Consider the following 11,415-nt stretch of genomic DNA (forward strand, 5'->3'; position numbering starts at 1 on the left):
ATATAAGCCGATAGTTTTTTATATTTTCTGGGTCAAGGTTTGGTTTCTTCAAGAGAGGCTTTATTACTGCCACTTTTAGTGAGTTTGGTACACATCCGGTGGATAGGGAACCATTTATTATGTTCAACATAGGAGGGCCAAGCACAGGAAGCAGCTCTTTCAGTAGTTTAGTTGGAATAGGGTCCAGTATGCAGCTTTGAAGGAATATGCAGATTTAAAGAGGAGTCTGTAATTTGCTTTCTAATAATCATGATCTTTTCCTCAAAGAAGTTATTTAATTTATTACTGCTGAAGTGAAAGCCATCCTCACTTGGGGAATGCTGCTTTTTAGTTAGCTTTGCGACAGTAACACACACACACCTAGTGTGTACGCACGCACGCACGCACGCACGCACGCACGCACGCACACACACACACACACACACACACACACACACACACACACACACACACATACCTAGTGTGTACACACAAATGTGTGTGTGTGTGTGTGTGTGTGTGTGTGTGTGTGTGTGTGTGTGTGTGTGTGTGTGTGTGTGTGTGTGTTTGTGTGTGTGTGTGTATGTGGCAGATGGTGAGAGCACATATTATTTGAGAGAATGTAAGCAGTGTGTCTCACAGTTCTCCTCTCCCTCTCAGCCGTAGGGATCTGGAGATGAACCGCTCTGGGACCATCATCAATGCCAAGACCCTGAAGTGAGTCTCTCTCTACACTACTAGACTATTGTCCTTTGGTCCTTCATGGCATTGTCTAATTAAGCAATAAGGCACAAGGGGGTGTGATATATGGCCAATATACCATGGCTTAGGGCTGTTCTTAAGCACACCGCAATACGGAGTGCCTGGATACAGCCCTTAGCCATGCTATATCAAATATTAGGACAAGCAATGTCAGAGTGGCATTAACTAAAATACAGTACAATAGAATATATATATGAGATGAGTAAAGCAGTATGTAAACATTATAAAAGTGACTAGTGTTCCATTATTAAAGTGGCCAGTGATTCCATGTCTATGTATATAGGGCAGCAGCCTCTAAAGTGCAGGGTTGAGTAACCGGGTGGTAGCCGACTAGGGATGGCTATTTAACAGTCTGATGGCCTTGAGAGAGCAGCTGTTTTTCAGTCTCTCAGTCCTAGCTTTGATGCACCTGTACTGACCTCGCCTTTTGGATGGTAGCGCGCTGAACAGGCAGTGGTTCAGGTGGTTGATGTCCTTGGTGATATTTTGGCCTTCCTGTGACATCGGATGGTGTAGGTGTCCTGCCCATATACCACAAACCCCCGACGTGCCTTATTGCTATTATACACTGGTTACCAACGTAATTAGAAGGAACAAATTTTGTGTCATACCCGTGATATATCAGCATTCAGGGCTCGGTCCACCTGGTTTATAGTAGTATATAGGCACCTTTAACATTCATAACAGGTTACTGAAATTAGCCATATTTGTGTATGTGTGTGTGTTGTTGCTGATCTGTGCTCTGTGTTTCTAGGTGCCCTGTCATGCTTGTTGTTGGTGACAATGCTCCAGCTGAGGAGGGAGTGGTGAGTCCTTTTCTCTCATCTACACACTCACTCCATTTCAATCTCTTACTCCTCTACCTCCCTGCCTCCCTGTCTCACCTCTCTTTCTCCCTGCCACACCTCCCTTCCTCCCTGTCTAACCTCCCTTCCTCCCTGCCCCAACTCCCTTCCTCCCTGCCTGACCTCCCTTCCTCCCTGCCACACCTCCCTGCCTCACCTCCCTCCCTCCCTGCCTCCCCTTCTTCCTCCCTGCCTCACCTCCCTTTCTCCCTGCCTCACCTCCCTGCCTCCCCTTCCTCATCCCTGCCTCGTCTCCCTTTCTCCCTGCCATCCCTCCCTTTATCCCTGCCTCACCTCCCTTCCTCCCTGCCTCACCTCCCTTCCTCCCTGCCTCATCTCCCTTTCTCCCTGCCTCACCTCCCTGCCTCAATACCCTTCCTCCCTGCCTCACCTCCCTGCCTCCCCTTCCTTCCTTCCTTCCTTCCTTCCTTCCTTCCTTCCTTCCTTCCTTCCTTCCTTCCTTCCTTCCTTCCTTCCTTCCTTCCTTCCTTCCTTCCTCCCTGCCTCACCTCCCTGCCTCCCTGCTTTACCTCCCTTCCCCCTTGCCTCACCTCCCTGCCTCACATCACTTCCTCCCTGCCTCACCTCCCTGCCTTACCTCCCTGCCTTACCTTCCTGCCTCCCCTCCCTCCCTTCCTCCCTGCCACACCCCACATTCCTCCCTGCCTCACCTCCTAACCTCCCTGCTTCATCTCCTTTCCTCCCTGCCTCACCTCCCTTCCTTCCTCACCTCCCTTCCTCCCTGCCTCACCTCCTTACCTCCCTGCCTCACCTCCCTTCCTCCCTGCCTCACCTCCCTACTTCCCTCCATCCTTCTGTTATGACTCTGTGCAGTACTTGGCATGCTGAAAGGTATGTTTGCCCTCATTGAGAGAAACAAAAGCAGGTTAGTCAGCAGAAGCTCAGTTCTCTGTCTCTCTCTAGGCACCCCTTTCCGGGGACGGCTGAGTCAACTGTGTGTGTCTCACTGCCTCGCCAAGGCCCATATGTATCTCTCTCTCTCTCTCTCTCTGCTCCAGTCTCTGGGTTTTCACATGCTCTTATGGGCCAGATATTTCTATCTGTGTGTCTTTCTGTACTGTTCATCTGCTAGACTTTCAGGAGGTCAAGGCTTAATCACATCCCTCCTCTGTAAATGTAGGGATGATCGGAGGGGATGGACAGGGGAGGAGTAAAATGACAGGTTATACAACCTTTTGAGAGAGAGAGAGAGAGAGAGAGAGAGAGAGAGAGAGAGAGAGAGAGAGAGAGAGAGAGAGAGAGAGAGAGAGAGAGAGAGAGAGAGAGAGAGAGAGAGAGAGAGAGAGAGAGAGAGAGAGAGAGAGAGAGAGAGAGAGAGAGAGATTAATATTTATTGCTATGTGATGTGTCTGCCAGCACACATCTATACACACCCCGTGTGCTGGAATGACTCATCACTGCAGCAGACTTCAGTAGCTGAGTCCACCCTCTCCCCCACCTCACTCCAAGCCTCTCTTCTGTCTTTCATTCACAACATCTATGTCTCTACAATCCTATTGATTTAAATTTTTTATATATATGTATATATGTATGTATATATAAAGAGATGACTCCGGGATGCTGGCCTTCTAGGCAGAGTTGCAAAGAAAAAGCCATATCTCAGACTGGCCAATAAAAATAAAAGATTAAGATGGGCAAAAGAACACAGACACTGGACAGAGGAACTCTGCCTAGAAGGCCAGCATCCTGGAGTCGGGTACTATTTAATGAAGCTGCCAGTTGAGGACTTGTGAGGCGTCTGTTTCTCAAACTAGACACTAATGTACTTGTCCTCTTGCTCAGTTGTGCACCGGGGCCTCCCACTCCTCTTTCTGTTCTGGTTAGAGCCAGTTTACGCTGTTCTGTGAAGGGAGTAGCACACAGCGTTGTACAAGATCTTCAGTTTCTTGGCAATTCCTCGCACAAAATAGCCTTCATTTCTCAGAACAAGAATAGACTGACGAGTTCCAGAAGAAAGTTCTTTGCTTCTGGCCATTTTGAGCCTGTAATTGAACCCACAGATGCTCCAGATGCTCAACTAGTCTAAAGGCCAGTTTTATTGCTTCTTTAACCACAGTTAGTTTTCAACTGTGCTAACATAATTGCAAAAGGGTTTTCTATTGATCAAATAGAATATCATTTTAAAATGATAAACTTAGATAGGCTAACACAATGTGCCATTGGAACACAGGAGTGATTGTTGCTGATAATGGGCCTCTGTACGCCTATGTAGATATTCCATTAAAAATCTGCCGTTTCCTGCTACAATAGTCATTTACAACATTAACAATGTCTACACTGTATTTCTGATCAATTTTGATCATACATTTTAATGGACGAAAAAAAAAAAATTCTTTCAAAAACAAGGCCATTTTTAAAAGGGACCCCAAACTTTTGAACGGTGGTGTACATCTAAGAATGAAATATCCAGCACCTTGAGCCTTTATGTAATATTTCGTTGTTCCTCAAGGTTGAATGTAATTCCAAACTTGACCCGACCAACACCACCTTCTTAAAGGTATGAATGCAAAGCATTAATTGTGGAATGTTGGTCTTTATTATATTTTTCATCTAATTAATTAACCAAATGGAAAACAATTGTGCCTTACAAGTTGTACTTGTTGAAACATTTGATGTAATGACTAATGTTCCTGTTCTCCCCTGTTGTGCTTTAGATGGCTGACTCTGGTGGACTTCCTCAGCTCACACAGGTCAGAACACTGCCTTCAGATGGCCCTCTGCATCCTCTCATTCCATATTCAAATACTCCTACTATTATTTAGCCATGCCTTCCTCTGCACCACCTCCATATCCCACTTACTTCCTCCAGTTTCTCTTCTGACGCAACTCTCATATGACCCTTAACTTCCTCTTTAAAATACCTCTCTATACAAGGCCTCCATACAACCCTCTTATGAATCTCCACTTCCTCTTTTTATAAGCCATTCTGCCACCATGAGAGGGTTGGCTCTATAGCACTCTCCACAGAACTCCACAGAGGTCATTGACATCATCTGGGGTCAGGGTTACACAGAGTCTCAGGAGGTCAAATGTCCAACCGTGCTCTTCTTGTTGTTTTATAGCCTGGAAAACTGTCCGAAGCATTCAAGTACTTCCTTCAGGGGATGGGCTACAGTAAGTATCTAGAACCCGATCACAGTAATTTATCATACATTATATGAGTGAGTGTGTGAGACTGTGCATGTGTTTGAGGTCTCTCAGAAACTAGGCATCACTACCTTGACTGAGTTTATCTCTCCATACCTTAGAAATACAATGTTGTACAGTCTTCTCCCTTGTTTGTCTTAATCCTCTGCTTAAACACTGTCTGTACGTTGGGTTGCTCTGAATGTGTGATGGAGTCCAGTCCGGACTGTGTTGTGAAAATGTTGTTTGGTATGGTGCGATGTGATGTCTATTGCAGGGACCTGTGTTGTGTTAATCTTGCCCTCTATGTTTTCCTGCCTTCGCTCAGTTGCGTATGTGAAGGATCGGAGGTTGAGTGGAGGGCCAGGTACTTCCTGTTTGCTGTTCACCTCTGACCTCCTCCTCTCTTCTTCCCCTACATGAGATGTGGAGTGATACTACTCTGATCATATATCTGCCTTGTGACTTATTATTGCATTTTATTTGTTTTGGCGCTTGATTTCTGGTCATTGGCAATCTTGACAATATATAGTTTTTTTAATAAAAAATGATGCATTTTTCCTCAGCCTAAGGGAAAATATGCCATTGTTACTTTTTTCCCCATCCCTGCCATTGCACTCTCTATCTTGCTCTTTGCATGGGATACAGTTAATTATGATCCAGAATTGAACTCTCATTGGCACATTGGAGTGTCCAAGTGAAGCAACTTTTTGAGGAATGTTTGCATGAAAACAAATAGGAAAAGATCTTGCCAGATTGTAAATGGAATATTATAGCTAATAGGCCTGTTATGCAAATACAGTGCCCTCCATAATGATTGGGACAGTGAAGCATTTTTTATTATTTGGGCTCTTTACTCTAAAAGTTTGCATTTGAAAACAAACAATGACTATGAGGTTAAAGTGCAGCTTTGATTTGAAGGTATTTTCATCCATATTGGGTGAACCGTTTAGAAATTACAGAACTTTTTGTACATAGTTCCCCATTTGATATTTGTGCATCTGTAACTTTCTCACTTGTCGTTATTTACGATTCATTCAAGATGATCCGTAATCATGGTAGCATCCACATTAATGTAGGAGTGTTTAGAAACATATTCTATTCAAATTTACAATAAAAGTGACTCCAAAATGACACAATACATTATTTACCATTCATTTCTATTGGGAACAAAAATCTGAAACACAACCAAAACAAACAGCAGATGCATCCAACAGAATTGTAGAGTCACAAACTCATAGTCATTGCGTGCTATACACTGCCTTCGGAAAATATTCAGACCCCTTGACTTGTTCCACTCCTGTGTTGTCTTGGCTGTGTGCTCAGGGTCGTTGTCCTGTTGGAAGGTGAACCTTTGCTCCAGTCTGCGGTCCTGAGCATTCTGGAGCAGGTGTTCATCAAGGATCTATGTACTTTGCTCCGTTCATCTTTGCCCCGATCCTGACTAGTCTCCCAGTCCGTGCAGCTGAAAAACATCCCCACAGCATGATGCTGCCACCACCATGCTTCACCGTAGGGATGGTGTCTGGTTTCCTCCAGACGTGATGCTTGGCATTCAGGCCAAAGAGTTCAATCTTGGTTTCATCAGACCAGAGAATCTTGTTTCTCATGGTCTGAGAGTCTTTAGGTGCCTTTTGGAAAACTCCAAGTGGGCTGTCATGTGCCTTTTACTGAGGAGTGACTTCCATCTGGCCATTCTACTATAAATGCCTGATTGGTGGAGTGCTGCAGAGAGTTGTCCTTCTGGAAGGTTCTTCCATCTCCACAGAGGAACTCTAGAGCTCTGACAGAGTGACCATCACCTCCCTGACCAAGGCCCTTCCCCCCCGATTGCTCAGTTTGGCCAGGCGGCCAGCTCTAGGAAGAGTTTTGCTGGTTCCAAACTTCCTCCATTTAAGAATGATGGAGGCCACTGTGTTCTTGGGGACCTTCAATGCTGCAGAAATGTTTTGGTACCCTTCCCCAGATCTGCGCCTTGACACAATCCTGTCTCTGAGCTATAAGGACAATTCCTTCGACCTCACGGCTTGGTTTTTGCTCTGACATGCACTGTCAACTGTGGGAAAGGGGGATACCTAGTCAGTTGTTCAACTGAATGTATTCAACTGAAATGTGTCTTCCGCATTTAACCCAACCCCTCTGAATCAGAGAGGTGCGGGGGGCTGCCTTAATCAACATCCACGTCTTTGGGGCGCCCGGGGAACAGTGGGTTAACTGCCTTGATCAGGGGCAGAACAACATATTTTTACCTTGTCAGCTCTAACCACTAGGCTAGCTGCCACTCCTGGACATGCACTGTCAACTCTGGGACCTTTTATAGACAGGTGTTTGCCTTTCCAAATCATGTCCAATCATTTGAAGTTACCACAGGTGGACAATCAAGTTGTAGAAACAGCTCAAAGATGATCATTGGAAACAGGATGCACCCAAGCTCAATTTCGAGTCTCATAGCAAAGGGTCTGAATACTTGTGTAAATAAGGTATTTCTGTTTTTTATTTGTAATAAATTTGCAAACATTTCTAAAACTTGTTTTCAGGCTGTCATTATGGGGTATTGTGTCTAGATTGCTGAGGATTTTTTAAAATTTTAGAATAAGGCTGTAACGTAACAAAATGTGGAAAAAGTCAAAGGTTCTGAATACTTTCCGAAGGCACTGTATATATGGGACCAAATACTTAACTTTCTGCTACATTAATACACATGTAAGTGAATTCGTCCCAATACATTTGCTCCTCTAAAATGGGGGGAGGGGACTGTCCGCTTTTACCTTTACCTTCAGACTGACCTCCCAAAATTGTACCTTCCCTTATTTCATTCTGTCTTATTTATTTCACTCTCTTTCTCTCTCTGTCTCCCTCTCTCTTTTTCTCTGTCTGTCTCTCTCTTAGTGCCCTCTGCCAGTATGACCCGTCTGGCACGCTCCCGAACGGCCTCACTGACCAGTGGCAGCTCCATTGAGAGCTCCCGTATCCGGGGTTTTACACACACTGACAGCAACGAGGGCCAGGTCAGCCACACCATGGAGGTGTCCTGCTGAACCCTCAAACAAACACACGTAGATAAACAGACAGACAGAATGACGTTGGTTGGAGAGAGATGAGTTTCTACTTTGAAATTGTTAGTGCAGGATGTTCTCTCTATCTATCTCTATTTGTCTATGTCCTAGTAATATCTTTCCCAAAGTCCCTCAGTATTTGACAACTTTTGCCCCCCACTGTAAAATGACACCAATGTATTACTCTCCCCCCTTAAACTTAAGAAAGTTTTGGTTTTCTTGAATTGTCGTCTGTTTTGCTCAGTGTCTCCTCCCCCTTAATTTTCCCCTGCTCCCCCAGCCCTCCACCTGCGCCCGCCCTCCTCCACTCAGACCCATAGCCTCATCTGCCCCCTCCCACACTCATCCGCTTGCCTGCCGAGAGTTTCTGTGAGGTGGTCAATGATGGTAGTTAAGTGGTTTGTGGTCAGTGAGGATGGTTGGGTCACTGGGGAAAAGACATACCTGACATTATGTATTAGGTTGCTCTATTCTTGCTCTTTGTCTGGGAAGTTGAAGATTTGACAGAAAGCAGCACACAGCCTTATATTTCAGAGGGGGTTTATATCACATTGTGGAGGATGTGTCTGTGTGACAGCTACTAGATCAGTATTCCCACTCCACATTCCATGCATGGTGTTTTCCCATTGATTGTCATAAAGAAGCATAAATACGTGTAGAGTGATTCTATACCCATGTAGGCCACGTGACTCCACTCACCTGCATTGGTAGGAGCATCCACCCTATAGGCAGTGTGACCACGGTCATTTCCAGCTCCCTAAAATGGAAGTAGTTCTGCCGAGGATCGGTTCTTAGTGGTCTCCCAAATGACAATCACACCTTGACCCAAACCAAACCAGACCTAGGAGTCGAGGCAGAACCTGTTAGATCTGAGATGTTCTTCTCTCAGGTCATATATACCAAATCTACACACACACACACACACACACTAACCTACGACTGCTGGGCTCTGTAAGGGGACCGATTGAAATGATATCGGCACAGAAGCACAAAACATGCACAAACTTACGCACACATGCAAACACTGTCAATGTGTCACAGTTCATGTATTTACATACCCATATGCATAGCTCACATAGAGAACTAACATCCCACAGACCTCTTTTTCCCTCCATGATATTGAGCTGAAATACTGGTCGTTGTTAATGGGAGAGGAGTGTGCTGCTAGCTGCTGTGATGGATGACCCATTGAGTCAAGTCCTATGAGGAGGAGTTGTTGTCCCTGACAATTTGCACAGTAATGTCTTTCTACATTCTATTTGCATTCCTTATTCTCAGTAAAAACATCTCCCTATTCTCTATTTGAGTGTCAATCTCTGCATCCCCGACAAGGGTGAGGTGGGATAACTACTACTGCAGGGTGCTTCCTGGGACTGTCTGTAAGGGACGGGACTTTTTTGGGGCCCATTGCTCAAAGCTAGGAATGTAGGGAAATCCCACCCCCAACCACAAGATGCCCTGCCCCTTACAGATACATCCAGTCGCCCCAAAAGGGCTATCAGCTGAGGTCACTTTTCAGTTCATAGTGTTGCCTGGCAACAGTGCACCAACGTACAACGGTCCCCAAGGGGTACACAGCAAAGATTTTAGGACAGAGAGATGAATTCATGAATGACTTCTGACAAAGAGTGAGGGAAAGGGAGAGATTATGTCTGGATGAATAAGAGGAATTTTCATTTGTAAAGATGGAAAGAGTGTGAGAGAGCTGGATCTACAAAATGTCTTGATAGGGGGACAATACAGGGGGGGGATAATACATGTAAAGAGGGTATGAGTGGGGCTTCTGGGAGAGGATATTGGGTCAGGTCAACAAACACTCCCTAATACTCCTCTAATCTGTTTGCATGCACCTTAATGTGTGATATTCAAGGCTGTGGTCATGCATTTTCTCTCCATAAGACTACTGTTGCTGTCAACTCTTGAGCAGGCCTGATTTTGACCCCTCCCTCAGTCTCATGCATACTGTCTGGTGACCCCTGAATGTAATTGGTCATATTAAAGTGCTGTACAGTATCGTCCAAGTGCCCCCTTCCACCCACCCACCACCATTACCCACTAGTGCTTGTAGCTGATTTCCCCCTTACCCTAACACCTACCCTACATTGTATCCTAACTCCTACCCTACACTGTACCCTAACTACTCCCCTACATTGTACCCTAACTCCTACCCTACCCTACATTGTACCCTAACTCCTACCCTACCCTACATTGTACCCTAACTCCTACCCTACATTGTACCCTAACACCTACCCTACATTGTACCCTAACTCCTACCCTACATTGTACCCTAACTCCTACCCTACATTGTACCCTAATTCCTACCCTACATTGTACCCTAACTTGTCCAAGAACCCAAGTCCTTCCAGGTCCTCCTTGCTCTGTAGATAGAGCAGGTTAACTGAAAGAACACTCCAACACTCAACACTATTGTATTGTGACAAACAGCATTTGGTTCCTCTTTCCTAGAGTTCCCCTTTTTACGTAACAATATAATTCAGTTTTCTGTGGTGTATTGGTTCTCGTGTATTATTATTATTATTACAGTATTATTGATTGATTTATATTGAGCAATAAGTTGTTTTTTGACTGTATGGTTTCATGAGAGTCTCCCCAACATTGTTTCTGTTCACAGAGAAAGTAGGATTGACTCTTACCTGCTTAGTCATAAAATGTGTAATGTAAAGTTTAAATATACATACAGTATATATACCGTATCTTTCTCTGTCCAAGCATTGAACATGTAAAGACAAAGAAATAAAGACTTTATGTCAGCATGGAGTCATATGTTTAATAAGTGCATTTCTTTGCAACACTGGTTTTATTGAAAAAGTCATGATTCACACATTTTTTCACTTCCACCGTTGCTGGATATGTACACAACAAAATACACACTGTCAAGTGAGCAATAAACACTTATTTAGATGCGACTCAAACATTATTGTTGTATATATACAGTAGTTCACCCAAAAGTAACCTTGCTGTGGGGGTGACCTTTTGGCGGTGATGTTGAAGTGGCAGACAGCGTCTTTGTTGTAGCAGTTATTCGTAAAGGGCGACCCCGTATGTGACGTCGTTCGTTCCCCTGGATGGTGTTGGAGATGTGAATCACCACACTGCCTGGAATACTGACCCCCACAACCAGAGAGCTCAGGCTGCTATACAGTCTCACAAAGTTGAGCAGGTTTGGGGTCATGACCCCAAGAGCCAAAGCTGAATATACAGTTGAAGTCGGAAGTTTACATACACCTTAGCCAAATAAATATAAACTCAGTTTTTCACAATTCCTGACATGTATTCCTAGTAAAAACTCTGTGTCTTAGGTCGGTTAGGATCACCATTTTATTTTAAGAATGTGAAATGTCAGAATATTAGTAGAGAGAATGATTTATTTCAGCTTTTATTTCTTTCATCACATTCCCAGTGGGTCAGAAGTTTACATACACTCAATTAGTATTTGGTAGCATTGCCTTTCAATTGTTTAACTTGGGTCAACTGTTTCGGGTAGCCTTCCACAAGCTTCCCACAATAAGTTGGGTGAGTTTTGGCCCATTCCTCCTGACAGAGCTGGTGTAACTGAGTCAGGTTTGTAGGCCTCCTTGCTCGCACAGGCTTTTTTAGTTCTGCCC

The 11,415-nt window shown here is 44.6% G+C and overlaps 1 protein-coding gene across 7 annotated transcripts in view; it reads left to right on the forward strand.

Annotated features, from left to right (window-relative positions):
- Positions 1–10,567, forward strand: part of ndrg4 (NDRG family member 4) — a 42,675-nt gene extending 32,108 nt beyond the window's left edge. For 5 of the 7 annotated variants that reach the window (XM_035790853.2, XM_035790855.2, XM_035790851.2 and 2 more), the window contains 7 exons: positions 640–696; positions 1,496–1,547; positions 4,057–4,104; positions 4,262–4,297; positions 4,670–4,721; positions 5,062–5,100; positions 7,623–10,567. In XM_035790853.2, the coding sequence (XP_035646746.1) occupies positions 640–696; positions 1,496–1,547; positions 4,057–4,104; positions 4,262–4,297; positions 4,670–4,721; positions 5,062–5,100; positions 7,623–7,771 (433 nt within the window). In that variant the 3' untranslated portion in view covers positions 7,772–10,567. The remainder of the gene's footprint in view (positions 1–639; positions 697–1,495; positions 1,548–4,056; positions 4,105–4,261; positions 4,298–4,669; positions 4,722–5,061; positions 5,101–7,622) is intronic. The other 2 variants (XM_035790852.2, XM_035790857.2) reach the window with 1 other exon arrangement.
- The last annotated feature ends 848 nt before the right edge of the window (positions 10,568–11,415 follow it).

The sequence above is a fragment of the Oncorhynchus keta genome, chromosome 17, assembly GCF_023373465.1.
Source record: "Oncorhynchus keta strain PuntledgeMale-10-30-2019 chromosome 17, Oket_V2, whole genome shotgun sequence".
Taxonomy (NCBI): domain Eukaryota; kingdom Metazoa; phylum Chordata; class Actinopteri; order Salmoniformes; family Salmonidae; genus Oncorhynchus; species Oncorhynchus keta.